Source organism: Phlebotomus papatasi, chromosome 2 (assembly GCF_024763615.1).
Source record: "Phlebotomus papatasi isolate M1 chromosome 2, Ppap_2.1, whole genome shotgun sequence".
Lineage (NCBI taxonomy): Eukaryota > Metazoa > Arthropoda > Insecta > Diptera > Psychodidae > Phlebotomus > Phlebotomus papatasi.
The window spans coordinates 14,723,221-14,740,133 of NC_077223.1; the positions used below are offsets into that span (position 1 = coordinate 14,723,221).

The window sequence follows — 16,913 nt, forward strand, 5'->3', positions numbered from 1 at the left end:
TGGGATTTTAAATGGAAATTTATAGTAAATTAAACGTTACTTTTTGACTTTTTGCGCGGGAAACGAACAGGAAGTTCGAAAATTTCTTCCGCCGCCCAGCGCGCCGGCGGGAAAAGTTTTCTATTTAATTTGATAGATGGCGCATTCACCACAAAAATGGGCAGCACATAACCTAAAAAATTGTGAAAATGAATTTAGTGAAAAACTTGCTAAAAATCGTGGTAAATGTACCCCAAAAGTCTCAAATTCACTCAACTGCTGCCCTAGCTGCTAATTCATTCAACTATGGCCCTAGAAAATGGGAGGCATACAATAAAACCATCTTTCCTCCCGAAGAAGGAATCAGTCGTCCTGCGGTAAGCAAATTGCATCCGGACAGTTCTTGCTTAATACAGCAAATATTTAATTTTTTTTTAATGTTCTCCTGGCAGTATGTATGCCACGTGAAGAAAAACATACGGTACAGCCCGAAAAAAATGTGGTATGTTGCATGCCTGGTCCGTGGGATGTCTGTCGATGAGGCTGTGAAACAGCTCAGCTTTGTGCTGAAAAAAGGCGCCAAGGATGTCAAAAATGCCATTTTGGAGGCTCAAAAATTAGCCGTGGAGCAGCACAATGTTGAATTTAAGAGCAATCTCTGGGTGGCAGAGAGTTTTGTGGGAAAAGCCAAATATTTTAAGGGAATCCGGAGGCATGCCCGGAAACGAATTGGGGAAGTTGAATACAAGCATTGTCACTATTTTGTGCGCCTCGAGGAAGGGCCCCCACCGGCAAACTACTACCCGGCTGATTTGACTCCTGAACAGCAACTGGATAAGTGGATGGATCAAATGAGAAAGAGGAGAGTCACGGGATCTCTGTAAAATTGCTAACCGGAGAATGTTCTATGAAGGATTTCCTCCAAAAGAGCATTTTGATTCTTTTTTTTAAAGATCCTTATCTATTCAGTAAAGACTTTAGTTTAATAATTACTTAAATGCCTTAAATGTGTCCCTTGACTGTTACCTTTACTCCAGAAACTCCTGAAATTGCAAAGTTCTTCTCAGATTCCGTATCCGTGGCGGATCCACTTTTGTAGACAGGGGAATATTCTACTTGGAGAATGGCTCCATCATTTCTCAGCAGGATCTCCTCTACTTCCCGGGGTGCAGATATTCCTGAGAGTACCGAAGCCATTGAGACTCTAGGCTTACCAGCATCCTTTCGCCTGTTCCGTGGTCTCTGTGGTATACTTCGAGCTTCCCTGGGATTCTCTGAATGTTTACTGGTCATATGAAGCTGTAGTTTTTTCTTTGTTGACAAAGCAGCATTGCAGCTTGTGCAGGAATATCTTTGGTTCTCATGAGCTGAACGAATGTGTGCCAAGAGATTGGATTTTCGGGTGTACTCCCGTCCACAGAAGTCACAGATAAAATTTGGTCGCTCTTCACGAGCCTTATGGATGACTTCGTGGCTTCTAAGGCGGCTCTTGGAGTGAAATTGCCTATCACACGATGAACATTTGAAGACACTTCGATGTTCCTTTTTCCGATGAGCTACCAATTCCGTCCAATTAGGCACCTCCTTATCGCACTGGGAACACTTAAGGAGTCGATGGCAAACTAAATGACTCCTCAGTGTCTTTAGATTGACGAATCCCTTGCCACAAGTCTCACAGATATGCGGAAATTGTCCCGTGTGATCCATCCTATGCTTCCGGAGTTGATCTTTTCGTCTGAATGTCTCTGAGCAGTCTGAACACTTAAAAATCCTCGGGTTTTCATGACGTCTCCGGACGTGCCTCACCATATTGCTCCTGTTAGTGAAGATCATGCCACAATTGGGTTCTGAACATAGTATTTCTTCGGACAAAATGGTTTCATGGGTTATTCTGGTGTGTCTCTTGAGGTGATCCCTAATCGTGTAGCTCTTGAGACAGCCTTCCACATCACAAGTGTATTTTTTCTGAAAATTACCATGTGTTGGTCAAAAAAGGGGCCCCATTTAAGAGCACTTATTTACTTACAATACCCGTGTGGGTGAAGTAGTGTCGGTCAAATGAATTTTCCCTGCGAAATCCCTTTATGCAGTTATGCCAGTCGCAGATATAATTGATTCTCTGCTTCTTGGGAATAGATTCCGCATCTGTATCTGATTCTGTGCATTGATTGGGCTCCATAGCTAATAATTTTTAGAGAGCTAAAATCTTTCTGTAATGATTTCTTCGCGCACACATGGTCAATGACAGTCGAAAACTGAAAAAAAAACCAGCAATATGTTGCGATTTTCGATGTTTCGTGAGAACATAACCTAGATTTTCGATGTTGTTTTTGGTTATGTTTTCTTTAAAAAAGATTTCCGTTTCCCAGCGAGAGAAAAAGATTTGCGGATTGCGGAACTAAATTAACTTTATGACGGGGACCAGCTTCATTTATGCAAAAAAAATCGTGTATACGTCATAGGTTAACTTGAAGAGTTTGAGGTTATGTTAAGTATAACCTGAAAAAAATGTGTGCATGGGACGTTATCCTATCACTCCCGATGCTCCCGATAGATGATTTCCCATGGAAGAATCTCTCTTCTATAGCGCAGATATTTCTAGATGCCTACACTGAGAAAAATACAGGGTTGCGATTAACTTTTTTCCTCATAACTTTAACACTTTTTAGGTGTAAAAATATATCAAAAGCATCAACATTTTTAAATGTTAATTTTACACCTTTTTAAGGGTAAAATTAACATGAGAAAGGGTAACTTTAACCCCTAATACACCTAAAAAGCATAATATTTACATCGATTTCGGATCAATACTGCAGGGTAAAATAAACGTTTCCGGAATGTTATTTACCCTGTTAATTTATAAGTTAAGTTTGATTCCGGATAACATTCCGGAAATGTTAATTTTACCCTGCAGTATTGATCCAAAATCTGTGTAAATATTACCCTTTTTAGGTGTATTGGGGCTTAAAGTTACCCATTTTCATGTTAATTTTACCCTTAAAAAGGTGTAAAATTAACATTAAAAATGTTGATATATTTTTACACCTGAAAAGTGTTAAAGTTATGAGGACAAAAAGTTAATCGCAGCCTCTTTTTTTCTCAGTGTGTATGACCAAAAAAATTTACATAGAATTTTCTAACCAACGTCTGGAAAATCGGAAAGCCTCTTTCTCAACCAATTTTGTTAAAATTTATATATTTTTTGTAAAATCCTTGGAATGCTTAAAATAACACGACTTCACCGGTCTCAATCAATCAGCAATGAATTTTCAATTTTAGAGGCTAAACGGTAAGAGGTTTCAGCTTGCGACCTTCGATGACTTTCCCAAAAGTCTATTGTATAGGTCTTAGGAGATATTATTACACTTAATGCTCATAGTAGTCCTAAAGTGGCCACAAAGAAGTCATAAAACGGCCCTAAAGTGGTCATAAAGCAGTTATAAAACAGTCACAAAGTGGTCATAAAGCAGTCATAAAGTGGACATAAAGCAGTCATAAAGTGGACATAAAGCAGTCATAAAGCGGTCATAAAGCAGTCCTATTCTGAATAAATGGTTGCTAATTTAATAATAGGTTGAATTCTCAACAATTTCAACTACTATAATCCTACTAAAATTTCATGTCCTCCGATAAGGCCAAAATGTGTTTCGCCATGATCACGAATATATGGGTAGCTAAGTAACGTTCCCGGCTGACCGGTCGCTCTTTGGAGCTTAATGCTCCCGAACCAAGAAAGTTATCGACTTGCAGTTTGCGGCAAAGGTTATATTATTATATCGGGTGAAAATTGCAACTTGGTGCTTTAATTTTAGTATGCTATAGCTATAGCTGGGCCTCAGGGTTTTCGATCAGTACCAAACTTAAGGTCCCCTGACCCCTCTAACCCGAGCTATAAGGGTCACAAACAATCTTAAAATGGCCATAACTCTAGTTCTAATTATCAGAATTTAAAAATTTTGGAAAGCTCTCATGATATGCCACTTCCCCTTCTAACATCGCAAGTTCATAAAACCACCGCTACGGGCGCTATTATTAAAAAAAAAGTTTAATGTTCTAAGTTAAATAAACTCAAAAACTCCATTGTCCATCGGTCTCAAATTTTAGTATGTTTGTAGCCGAAAATTATACCTATCAAAAAAAAAATACTTAAGTCGATCGATAACCCCTGACCCGAGCTATAAGGGGTCAAAGTTCGAATATTGACCGGCCTCTATCTCCGGTTATAATTAACATTTTTAGCTAAATTGGGTTTTTGATTTCGTTTCGATGAGCACACTTTCAGATGGAAATTCAAAAAGGCACCACAGGTGGCGCTGCGATAGCGTCAAAATTCAAACTCTTCGCAGAAACGCCATATTGTTCAAGTTACTAAAATTTTAGAGTGTTGTAGTCTAGCCAGCCTATGAAGTCTACAAAAAATGGCGTGGGTTCGCTGTGGTTTTAAAATAGAACCGGAGATATGGGGGTCAAAGTTCATGAAATTCAAAGCCTCATATCTCCAGTTCTATTTGACCGATTTTGAAGTGTGAGGGTGCAAATTAAAGGTCTTTCAAAGCGCTACAACTTTCCAGAACATTTGAACCTTATAGGACCAACAAGACAAGGGTGACCAAGAGGGGACACAACACAACAGTCAAAAAACCAATTTTCATATTACATAAACTCAATTATCTCGACTCTTGCTCAACCGATTTTGATGATTATTGCGGCGTAATTGTAGAGGACATTTTATATCTATATTTCGTACAGACATAATTTTTTGCTCAGATTATGCTGATTAAACTCAGTCCCGGGATTATGCACATTTTCGGGACCAAAAAAAAACGTGTGAAATTGCATTATGCATCGAGAGAAAATTGCATACCCGCAGGGGCATTCTTTTGAATATATCGGCCGTAGAACGAATTTCGCGAGGAGTAAAATTCAAATAAGCGAAAAGATTCAAATTCAACTGTTAAATAGAAATGCATTAACAAATAGACTTCTTCAATAAATATAGTTAATTATTTAAAAATTTTACCTTAATAAAAGGAATTAAAGTTTTATACTGAAAAAGAAGCACTTTGTTTCCAAATTTCCCGCGTCGCAACATAATATACATTCAAGCGTATTTCAAAAATTATTTCATAAATTGACTCCCAATGGTAGGCAAACTGCATGATTGTATGTGCATAAGTCCGTCAGGTGCATAATCTCGAAGTGCATAATGCCGGGACTGAAGTTTTGATTTAAATAAAAACTTTGCAATTTTTAAGAAATTTCATTCCAAATTGCTGTATTAATCCCTCATCTTATGTTCCCAATCGAATTTGCATGCAATCCGAGTTTGTTCACGTTAAGAATCTCACCTACAATAAGCTAATCTAGGCTTATCACTAGCTTTTCTAATGCAAAAAACGCCCGTTTGCCTAATTCTCCCCTTGATTAATCTGCCTCGTTTTTCTCTATACTGTTGCATCTTTGGAACTCAACCGATATAAATTTAAAGGATCGTAGATCTCGTAAATATAATTCTACAAATGGGGTAGAATTGGCCAGGATATGCCACGAAATGTAATTTCAATGGATAAAGGGCTAATAAAAAAATCAATAAATATATTCCGAATGAGAATAAAAAGATGATTTATTGAAATAATATTGGATAATCCTGCTGTGAAAGTTCATTTACTTTCCTGGCTCCTCTTCATCACTCGAGCCACCATCCTTGAGGGCAGATTTGCCAGCTTCATTGCACTTCTTGTAAAGTGCAGGAGGCACATTCTGATGAAGTTCCTGAGTTTGATCACACACCCAGCTTAATTCCAATTTAAATTCTTTATCCTTGAGATCATCATGGAGTTGGTAAATGATCTTTGAGGCGTGCACCAGTAAATCCTCCATGGACACCTCAGAAAGTGCAATTTTCTCAATTTCCGTCTTTGCTGCCTGTTTGGCCTTGCCCATGGCGCATCCAAAGTATCCCTGAATAGTCATTAGTGTATAGGAGATTGTCATTAGTGTAGGGAAATTATTAAGAGTTAGGGTAAGATAGGCTTACAGAAGATACTCCGGATGGATCAATCATGTACATCTCCGGACCAGCCTCTTTCGTGTAGGAGCAAATAATGAGAGAGACTCCAAATGGACGTACAGCACTGTACAGAGTGTAAGCGTGCAGATAACTGGATAGTCGATCATTGAGGATTTGCAGTGGGATCAGCCTGTTGAATTGCTGCTTATAGCTAGCCGCTTCCTGACGAGCAATATCAGCAATATGATTTCCATCAGCAATCATTCCACACACTGCCAAGCCAATGTGCACATCGACATTGTGAATCCGGGAACCACAGTCATCCTCATACAGATGATTTGGGATGAGCTTCTCAACAGCCAGGACTACCCCATTGCGCCCCCTAAGGCCAATTGATGTCCCACTGTTCTCCACGGATTTTGTAGCATACTCAATCTGGAATACTCGTCCGTCCGGGGAGAATTGTGAAGCGGACAAGTCATACTGGAAGAGGGAAAAGGGTATTCCTTGGAAATACGTAAAAATTGGGGGGCTCTGGAGATGACACTCACCCCAGTTCCGATTGAACTCATTGTTTTTTACACCTTTTACACTTGAAGGAGCAAAGGAAATTCACTAAATTGATATTTATTAGGTAGAGGGATAACCACTGGTGCTGAAGAGTGGGAATTCAGGTGTACCTGGACAAATTCACTGAAGAAATTATGAAAATTCTGGATGAAGACACTTAACCTTACTTGTTACCAAACAAAACTCGCGAGTCATCGATCGAGCCGGGATTTTGCGATGTTTTTTTTCGACAAACTTACATGCAAGTTATCCAGGACACACACCATAAGAAACCCATATGACGCTTGACAAGTGTGATTTTTCCGCCGAAGTCGAAGTGAAAAAGAGTGCGTGTAAATGCTCGTTATTTTTAGCAAAAATTGACTGAAAAAAAGCATGGATAATTGTAAAAATAACCGTGATGCTGTGCACTCAACAAATGCAAAAGGGGGCGACGAAGGAGACGCCTGGGGCGTACACGAGTGAGTGTTTATTTAACTTGAGAATCCCCAAGCTAAGAAATCCTCTGTTTACAAAGGCGTCTGAGGCTTTGTTTGCTTTGGAGATGTGTGAATTCCTAGAATTGTTGCATCCCATTGATGCTAAATTTTCCCTTCTTTTGAACAGAAACAACACGAAAAATGTGTCAGCTTGGATGCCCGTGGAGCGGTATGCATCTGAGTATAATATGAAGCACAAGAAAAGGGGAAATGCGATAATTTTCAACCACGAGACCTTCACCAATCACACCCTCAAGGCTAGAGCTGGAACAAATGTCGATGCTGAGAATCTCAGCAATTGCCTCAAGAAGCTCCACTTCAGTGTGGAAATCTGCAAGGATTTTATGTTCAAGGAGATCCATGCAAAAATTGAAAAGTTAGCTAAAACTGACCACAGTGATTCCGATTGCATTTTGGTGGCAATTCTATCCCATGGGGAATTCGGCAGCATATACGCCCGGGATATACCCTACAACCTGGATTCTATTTGGTCATTCTTCACGGCTGATCGTTGCCCTACTCTCGCTGGTAAGCCCAAACTCTTCTTCATTCAAGCCTGCCAGGGTGATCGCCTCGATGGCGGCGTGACAATGCTTCAGCGCACAGAAACTGATTCTGGCAGCATGTCCAGCATGTCCTACCGCATCCCCACGCATGCTGACTTCCTCATAGCCTACTCAACCATTCCGGGTTTCTATTCGTGGCGCAACACAACCAAGGGTTCTTGGTTCATTCAGTCCCTGTGCACAGAACTCTCAGCCCATGGCACCAAGTATGATCTACTCACCCTCCTCACCTTTGTCTGCCAGCGCGTGGCACTCGATTTTGAGTCCAATACACCAGACTGTGAGACGATGCATCAGCAGAAACAAATACCCTGCGTCACCACAATGCTCACTAGACTCCTGCGTTTCCAGGACAAATGAATCTCTTTTTATTTTTTAAATCTCAAAAAGGACAAGCGATGGATTACCTTCCCAATCGCATGCTTAAATCAATTTTATCTAAATAAAATAAATTTTGATACAAAAATGCATTTTTTCTGGCAATTTTGAGGAAGTTCTTTCCGTTCAGGAAACATTATTTTTCCCTCTAAAAGCGATGCATCAAAATATTCAGCTTATCTTTTTCCCAATCAAATCCTTGATAATGATGTACGTAAAGTATTTTCCACATGAACAGAGAAATTGAAAAGCGTGAGAAAACTGAAGGTTAATAATAAATTCCGCATCAAATATTGATGTATACTTCCATAAATTGTGCAAAGAATAGAGAATCAATTAGCAAGAATTTTGCATTTTAAAAATTCTCGATTTTATACACCAATACAGACAATTCGTCGATTGTTTTTTTTAATTTTTTATCTTCCACATTCTCAAGTTTTCTTAGTGTAAAAGTAGTGAAACAAATATTTCATAGGGAAAGTGTACCAAATTCCGGCCAGCTTGCAATTTCGGCCACTTTTTTTGTTCCTTGAATTTCCACCAACAAACGAGATCATGTGAAAAAGACATGGGAAGAATTCCGGAAGGGCAAGCAATTATGAGAATGAAGGTGGCCGAAATAGGCCACCAAATGTCTACATTTTTACCCATTTTAAAATGTATAAAAAAATATTTTAGGGAAAATAAAGACGATAAACTGGCTACAACAAGGTTTCAAGCAAAACTCCTTAAGATGAAAAAAAAAATGATTTTTTTAAAAAAATATTACATTTCAAACTTGAGACTTTAGCGCAGACCTGTGCTTATTAAAAGTCGTGTAGTATCGGAAATTTTGTGTTGATAGTTCTAATGGAAATTGCAGATAGCTGTACTGGTAACACTAATCCCGCTTATTCACGGTGCTATGATGAATATTTTTGCGCCAAAAAGACATAGGGTAAGTGTGCCAAATTCCGGCAAGATCGCAATTCCGGCCACTTTTTGTTCCTCGAATTTCCACCAACAAACGAGATGATATGAAAAATGCATTGGAAGAATTCCGGAAGGGCAAGGAACTATGAGAATGAACGTGGCCGAAATTGGCCACATTTATTCATACATTCATATATTTTTACCCATTTTAAAATGTATAAAAAATGATTTTAGGGAAAATAAAGACGATAAACTGGCAACAAGGTTTCAAGCAAAACTTCTTAAGAAGATGAAATAAAAAAAATCAATTTGTATTAAAAATATTACATTTCAAACTTGAGACTTTGGCGCTTGCATGCAACTATATGTCGAAATTAGGCACATTTACCCTATACAGTTGACTCTCTCAAATTCAGGCATTTGGGACCGAATTGTCAACCGAATCAGAAAAAAATTCGGCCAGCAAATTGTTTGAAATTCAACGATTTTTTGTTCATCTGCATACTCATATTGAGTTCATATCGTGCATATGCTCATTGCTATTATAAATTTCATGAAAACCTCTTAACTCTTTCCGGACCGCAGCATATGCTGCAAGCCAATTTCACAATTTTTTAATCAAAAATATCTAAGCTCAGGAATTAATTGAGGTCTTACAAAAAATATCTTACATTTGGACATCCTTATAGTTTGTAATCACCCACAAGAATTGAATTTTTCTCAGTTCTGAATAATTAAAAAACACTGTTTTTCACTGATTATTCATATGCTGCTTTGGGTACTCAGAGTCCCAAAAGAGACGAAAGAGTTAATAATGCAAAATGACATGAAAGCTAAGACAAATTATGGCAAATTTGAACATATTTTCTTCATTTGATAATCATAATCGAACTTGAAAAATGTCAACAAACTTTTTTCGAATTTAACTGCCGCCCGAATTAAAAAGTAGCCCGATCTTAAAAGAGCCGAATTAGCGAGAGTCTAACTGTATTAGTTTATGATCCAAGCATGTGGAAAGTTGGCTTTTTTATATGGAGCTATTTGAAGCCAATTCCTAAATTGATCTCGGACTCAGCTCACAGTGCTCCGAGGAAAAAATTTATTTAAACAAAAATTTAGTATATTTTATCCCTCCATACGGAAAGGTATCTTATTATACGGAAAAACTTCTCAATTTTTTTTTATTTAGTGTAACGGTCGCGAGTGCAAAAAAATTCCCATATACAGTAGACTCTCGCAAATTCGGCTCTTTTAAGATCGACTACTTTTTAATTCGGGTTAAATTTGAAAAAAGTTTGTTGTCATTTTTCAAGTTTCATTATGATTATCAAATGAAGCAAATAATGCTCAAATTTGCCATGGTTTGTCTTAGTAATGATGTGATTTTACATTAGTAAGGAGATTTGACTAGATTTATCATAAATATGAATATGTAAACTTAGTATAAGTATGCTGATGAACAAAAAATAATTGCGTTTCAAACAGTTTGTCGCCCGAATTTCTCTCTAATTCGGGTGACATTTCGGACCCAAATGCCCGAATTTGAGAGAGTCTACTGTAAATTTAAATCGAAGTATGAGAAAGTGGTTTCAAATTTCAGGCAACTTGCTAGGGGCGTGTAAATAGCGGTCCTGTAATAAATTTTTGTCCATCGAAATTCCTTTTTTTAATTTTCTGATAAATGGCTAAACCGGCTAAATCGATAATAAAATAATTGGTAACATTGGAAAGGTCTTGAAATTCTCTAAAAACTGCTAGTTTGCTTGTTTCTTTAATGATAAATATAGAAAATTTATAATAAAAAGATCTACTTAGAATTTCATCTTTTGTCGTAGCAAATATATTCTTGGTCCAGTTTGGATAACTTTAGTATAGGATCGGCAGTACACGCATGAGCAATCTATAAAAAATATTATCGTGTCTTGTTTTTTACACGATAATGATCTGAGACAAATCATATCTGGGATTTTCAAGGGATATTTTTTTAGGAATATTCCCAAAAGAAACGTTTTTCGAAGACAAAGAACAAGAGTTTTCCAAAAAAAATAATTCTGTTCTTTAACCATTTCAGAACCGATTTTAACGGATTCAAATAATACAAAACTTTCTCATGATTCTTAGCAGCTTTTCTTGGGAAAATTGCACTAAAGAATTTCCAAAAAAATATATTTTTAAACATAAAACGCTTTAAATTTTTTTGTCCGATTTTAATGATTACAAGTAGCTCAGATAATCGCTAAACATTTTCATTAACATTTTCAAAGATTGAATATTAGCTTCTTGTGTTTGAATGGAAAGGAAATGCAGTATAGTTTCAATTTTCTTTTGAAACTTTCTTTAGAGTTTTTTAAAACTCGAATGGGTAAAACAATTCTACCAACTCCCATTAAACTTCAAGAATAAATCTCTTAAAATGCGAAATGCGGTTTAAGTTTTGAAATTTTGAAAAACTTAACAAAACTGAACGATAATGAAAGGTCGGGTATTTTAGTTGAGAATATTTTTCTAACCGGGAAATCAAATGTCTTCGATGCATCATGCCCTTGTTCAGACACAGAACAAATATTAGAACAGAGATATATTTTTTTTTATTATTTATGAAAGAGAAAGAAATTAAAATTTCTTAACTTTTATTACCTTTTATGCCATTAGTAGTAGATCCCACATTGATATTCTGTACTTCATCGTTCGAAAAGAAGGATAAGCTCCATATGGGGCGTATGAGGAAACATATCCACTGCCACGGCTCTTTTTAGCTTGAATGGATCGCCCTTCATTGTCTTTGAGCATGGTCGCATCAAATCAATCCAGTTCTTCGTTACAAATTTCGGTGCACATGATACATAAATCAATCTATTAAGATTTTTTGCATTCCTTAGTTGGAAAATCGACTTATCATCTGAAATTAAATTTACGGAAAAAAAGTAGTCAAACTCTTAATCAAAACCAAAGATTTTAATCAACTTACGAAGTCCCGCTCGCGGAGGATCAACTATTGCTAAAACATCTCCGGTTGAAACACCTGGTCGATTCATCAGATTGAAAATAAAATCATCCGAATTTCCGGCGAAGAATTCACAATTCTCAATAGAATTGGCATTCGCATTGAATTTAGCATCCTCAACAGCTTCAGCGATAATTTCCACTCCCAGGACTTTTTTGCAGTATTTTGCAAAGCACAATCCAATTGTACCTTTAATATTTTTATCAAACAGAAAGATTTGAGATAACTATGTCTTGTGGACAGAGGAAGAGTGTTAAAGCTTGTAAAGGCCCAAGAACCCTGACAATTATATGGGCTTTAGACCATCTTCAGACTAGAGGTCTCAAAACCTTAAACAGCAAGCGATTTTATTGATTTTTCAAAATGTAATAGGTCATTTGCCCTTAATAATCCAATCCTAAGTCAAAATTTTCCAAAAAATCTTGACTGTAAGATATTAGAGAAGTTATAAGCCATATGGCTAAGCCTTATGTCTGAAGCCCGTATTAGACTTAAGGTTTAGCCAAATGGCTTAACTTCTCTAACCGGTTATTATTAAATTTTAATTTAGGATATTGAAAGCAAATGATCCATAAGATTTTCAAAAACCAACAAAAATTGCTATTTAGGCTATATCAAGTCTAAAGACCACTTTAGCCTAACGGAATTTAATCGACACTTTAGATAAAAGTATTTCAAGCTTATAGGACCTGATGTAAATCTTAACTTGTAACGGAAGGCTTTTAAGCTTCGCACATTATCTAAATTTAAACAATTCATATTTTTCCCAAATTGTTTTGTTGAATCTGACCTATTTTTTTCAGGAACTGTGTAATTTAAGACTTAGTAAAATTGCCATAGGTCAGATTCATTAAACATGGAATATGGGAAAGAAATTAAGTGTTCGAAGCCAGAGTGTATGCGAAGCCTGAAAGCCTTCCCCGAATTCGGTTTGTATTTAAAATTAATTAACTGACCCATTATGCTCAGATGAAATTATTTTATTAGTTTAGTTTAGCTTTATAAGTATCATTTATTTAAAAAACATATTAGACCTCATTCATGTATATCGTGCGTCGGTTGGATCAACAACTGTAGTAACTGCATTTGCTCTATGTCTGCATTCGTTGTAAACGATGCATTTCTGCGTGGTATTTGTAACATTACAACGAATGTAGATACAAAACAAATGCAGTTAGAACGTCAAAACGAAGCATTTTGAAGTGAATCGCTTGCGTACACGTAAATAAAGTGAAAATGCTTGATTTTTATGAAAATGTTTAACAATAGACCTCTGATTCTCTTTATTTGATAAAAAGGTTATGTTAGAATTTGAGGTTAAGGTAAATAACCCTAAAAATATATTCACTATTACAGAAAATTTCCAGATTTAATAGAAAATTTTAAAATTTTTCTTTTTTATAATTAAAAAATTGATGATCATTTGCCAAATAAAATGTTAGGTCTAGCATTCTTGAGGTTAGGCATCATATAACCTAAATTTAAATTAACCTATTAACGAAATAAGAGGAAAGGACTTAAGTGTGTAGAGCAGGGAAACATTCTCTTATCTGACCAATAGGACAATTTGAATAATTTGTAAAAAAAAAGTCTATATGCATATGCACTTCTCTATTAAAAAGTCCGCGTTTGCCCTGAACTTGCCACGTTAAATTTAACCTTTAAATTTTTGAGATATAAGGTTTTTTTACTATGATATGGAATCTTTTTATCTTATTGTATTGAAACATTTTTGGTGAATAATTTATTCACGACGAAAAATAACAAATCTTTTGACCACATTTCTAGAGTATTTTTTAATTTATGAAACAAAAAGATTATAGATTCAGGAATTATTGTAGAAAATTGCTTATTATATATTACGTTGAACTTCGAAATTTACTATTCAATAAATTCAAATTCTAGAATTAATTAAAGCAATTAATCTAAATGGAAATGTTAGGTTAAGCTGAACATAACCTTCAGGAATTTATTTAAATTTTCTCCAAATAATCATTTTGATAAGTTTATCTATTGGAGAAATGAAAAGAATAATTTGAAATATAATTGAGATTAAAAAGACTAAAAAGCACTTTAATCTTTAATTCTACATTTGCTTCTTTTGAGATTCTGATTACCCAATGGAAAATATAGATATTCTGGGAATTTTTTTTTTTAATTATTTAGAATCGATAAAAATTCAGATCTTGTGGATTATTATAAACTACAAAGATGTCTAAACCCAGGATATTTTTGTAGGACCTTTATTTAAGGTGCTATTCTAATGAAAAGAGAAAATCTTTCTCCTGAACATCTTTTTAGGACATTACTGGTCTCAAGTGCTTCTGCATTATCGACTTTTCTTTGTTTTGGTTCCTGTCACAACTGTTTGGAGGTTTTGAAACACGACCAGAGACGATTTTTGAGACGCGCGAGCCTTTCAATGGCCGAGAGAAATTGACTAGCACACCCCGCGAATTCTTGAGTACGTGCAACGAGTATTTTATGTTATTAAAGGAGTCGTTACAGAAGGATTTAAATCTGCGGGTTGTGCCAGTTGATTTCTCTCGGTAAAAAAGTTGATTTCTCTCGGATTCTGTCGCGAAAACAGTCGCGACAGGACCCTACACAAAAAGAGTCGATAATGCAGAAGCACTTGAGAACAGAAAAATTAAGATGTTCATTTTTCATAGCACCATTAGGGTAAGTGTGCCAAATTTCGGCATAGTTGCATGCAAGCGCCAAATTCTCAAGTTTGAAATGTAATATCTTTAATAGAAATTGATTTTTTTTCATTCTTTCTACTTAACTCTTTCCGGACCGCAGCATATGCTGCAAGCTAATTTCACAATTTTTAATCAAAAATATCTAAGCTCAGGAATTAATTGAGGTCCTACAAAAAATATCTCACATTTGGACATCCTTATAGTTTGTAATCATCCACAAGAATCTGATTTTTATCAATTCTGAATAATTAAAAAACATTGTTTTTCATAGAATATGCATATGCTTCTTAGGGTACTACAGTCCCAAAAGAGACGAAAGAGTTAAGGAGTGTTGCTTGGAACCTTGTAAAGAGTTTACCGTCTTTATTTACTTTAAAATCATTCTTAATACATTTTAAAATGAATAAAAATGTAGACATAGCTTTGGTGCCCTATTTCGGCCATCTTCATTCTCATAGTTCCTTGCCCTTCGGGAATTCTTCCAATGTCTTTTCATGTCATTTCGTTTGTCGAAGCTACATTTTTTGTTATTTTTTCGCATTATATAATCTCTAGAGTATGTAAAAACTAAAAATTCATGGAAATTCGAGGAACAAAAAAGGTGGCCGGAATTGCAAGCTGGCCGGAATTTGGCACACTTTATTCCTGTATTAAGATATTTATGATCAAAAAATCGTGAAATAATGGCTCTTTGTAAAATTTTCGTAAAAGGATCGCCTCGTAAAGAAATTAAAATTAAAATTAATGTAATGAATTAAATTTTTTGGCCTGTAAAAGCTTCACAAATCAATCAAAAATTACTTACCCGCTCCACAGCAAATATCGAGGATTGTGGTATCCTTGCTGACTGCTCCTAATTCAATGATAGCACTGTACAGCACTTCAGCAGCCGGAGTGTTGATCTGGAAGAAGGATTCAGGACTGATGCGAAATTTCAATCCATGAATTTCGTCTGTAATGTGAGTTTGTCCATGAAGATGCACCATTGCATCTTTCTTATTATCCTTGTCCCTGTTGAGAAAAAGCATCGTAAGGCTTACAATCAATTTTCATCTTGCTCCTAAATAATTATTTAATTACTTTTTGCGCATTTCCTGGTAGAAAAGGGAATTTACATTGACAAGTTTTCCCTCTTTCTGCGTGAAGAATTCTTTGATATCGTTCTTGAGTTGCTCATTGTCTTCCTCTGTTAGATTCTTTGCATTGACCCCAACATTCAGCATTATCTCGTTTGTGGCAAAGGATAGTCTGGTGACAAATTGCCTGAAGACACCCGTTTGTTGTTCAGGATTGAAAACTTCGTGCTTGGACGAGCGTACAAATTGCTGAAACAGTCTCACAGCCATCTTAACACGGTCAGGAATGTGCTTAAGTTCATCGACTGGACAGACTTCGACAAATCCCGTTGCATAGCTGCCCAAGCGGAAACCCACAACATTCTCTCCAGAAGGATCCTTCCCCACTGAGAATTCACATTTATTTCTGTAGCCAGATACCAGCGGGGATGCCCTGATTTTTTCAAGTTGGCATGGAAGTCCTCCAAATTCCTTCCTTAGCTCCTCAATTTCCTGCCTTTGCGCCTTGCAGGCATGCCATTGGTCTCCTGAAAATTTCTTCAGCAAATTCTCGACTTCTGACTGTTTCTGCACTAACTGGGCTTCGTACGTCAGATGAGCAAGGGCTGTAGTACATTCTGCGATTGTTCGCGGTCTTTTCCCAGCATTCCCTTGTTCCCCGTCGGCATTTCTTTTCTTCACAAGAGGATCTGGAGCTGGTTTTGCCTCGAATGCTATCAATTCCTTACCTTTCCACTTCATCCCATTGAGTACTTTAATTCCAGCATCTCTTGCCTCACTAGAGCGGAAACAGATGTAAATCCAGGGATTGTTCTTCCTCACCAATTTCACTTTGGCAAAGTCCAAATTGAGTTTCTGCAGCAGTTTTCTCAGTTCCTGTTCAATAAAATACCTCCATGAATTGTATATTCTTTACAGCACAGGGTATATCGTGTATTTACCCCCATTCCATAATGTTTTGGAAGATTTTTAACTTCAATCTTGAAAATTTCTGAAGTGAAACCTTGATTGATGTAGGCAAATTCATTGTTTTCTGCCGGTTCCTCTGTTTCTTTGGGTAATTCGGGTTCTGCTTGCAGTGGTAAGTCCTCTGATATTTCCTCCGTGGGTTTCTCTACACTAGTCATTTTAAAATTAATGATAATTATGGAAAAATAAACTAAAAGTTGAATATGAAGTCCACGTGTTTTTGTTTGTTTTCAAAATTTTGACGTGATTGCCAGCGCCAGTGGAA

General features: G+C 36.4%; 6 protein-coding genes across 7 annotated transcripts in view; 2 read left to right on the forward strand and 4 right to left on the reverse strand.

Annotated features, from left to right (window-relative positions):
- Positions 1 to 16,913, reverse strand: part of LOC129802704 (dystonin) — a 150,580-nt gene that overhangs the window by 8,101 nt on the left and 125,566 nt on the right. The window lies entirely within an intron of this gene.
- On the forward strand, positions 153 to 971 carry LOC129802714 (39S ribosomal protein L22, mitochondrial). The gene is made up of 2 exons (XM_055848749.1): positions 153 to 356; positions 432 to 971. The coding sequence occupies exons 1-2, from the start codon at positions 189 to 191 to the stop codon at positions 861 to 863; spliced, it is 600 nt and encodes a 199-aa protein (XP_055704724.1). The 5' UTR covers positions 153 to 188; the 3' UTR covers positions 864 to 971.
- LOC129802711 (zinc finger protein 665) lies at positions 911 to 2,237 on the reverse strand. Its single transcript, XM_055848745.1, has 2 exons — positions 2,006 to 2,237; positions 911 to 1,944 (listed from the first exon to the last, which is right to left on the reverse strand). The coding sequence occupies exons 1-2, from the start codon at positions 2,156 to 2,158 to the stop codon at positions 982 to 984; spliced, it is 1,116 nt and encodes a 371-aa protein (XP_055704720.1). The 5' UTR covers positions 2,159 to 2,237; the 3' UTR covers positions 911 to 981.
- On the reverse strand, positions 5,574 to 6,773 carry LOC129802713 (proteasome subunit alpha type-3). The gene is made up of 3 exons (XM_055848748.1): positions 6,541 to 6,773; positions 6,017 to 6,472; positions 5,574 to 5,940 (listed from the first exon to the last, which is right to left on the reverse strand). Exons 1-3 carry the CDS (start codon positions 6,559 to 6,561, stop codon positions 5,644 to 5,646), a joined length of 774 nt encoding a protein of 257 aa, XP_055704723.1. The 5' UTR covers positions 6,562 to 6,773; the 3' UTR covers positions 5,574 to 5,643.
- On the forward strand, positions 6,831 to 8,070 carry LOC129802712 (caspase-like). Its single transcript, XM_055848747.1, has 2 exons — positions 6,831 to 7,020; positions 7,166 to 8,070. Exons 1-2 carry the CDS (start codon positions 6,935 to 6,937, stop codon positions 7,962 to 7,964), a joined length of 885 nt encoding a protein of 294 aa, XP_055704722.1. The 5' UTR covers positions 6,831 to 6,934; the 3' UTR covers positions 7,965 to 8,070.
- On the reverse strand, positions 11,460 to 16,896 carry LOC129802708 (tRNA (uracil-5-)-methyltransferase homolog A). The gene is made up of 5 exons (XM_055848741.1): positions 16,621 to 16,896; positions 15,684 to 16,555; positions 15,409 to 15,614; positions 11,863 to 12,087; positions 11,460 to 11,793 (listed from the first exon to the last, which is right to left on the reverse strand). The coding sequence occupies exons 1-5, from the start codon at positions 16,804 to 16,806 to the stop codon at positions 11,576 to 11,578; spliced, it is 1,707 nt and encodes a 568-aa protein (XP_055704716.1). The 5' UTR covers positions 16,807 to 16,896; the 3' UTR covers positions 11,460 to 11,575.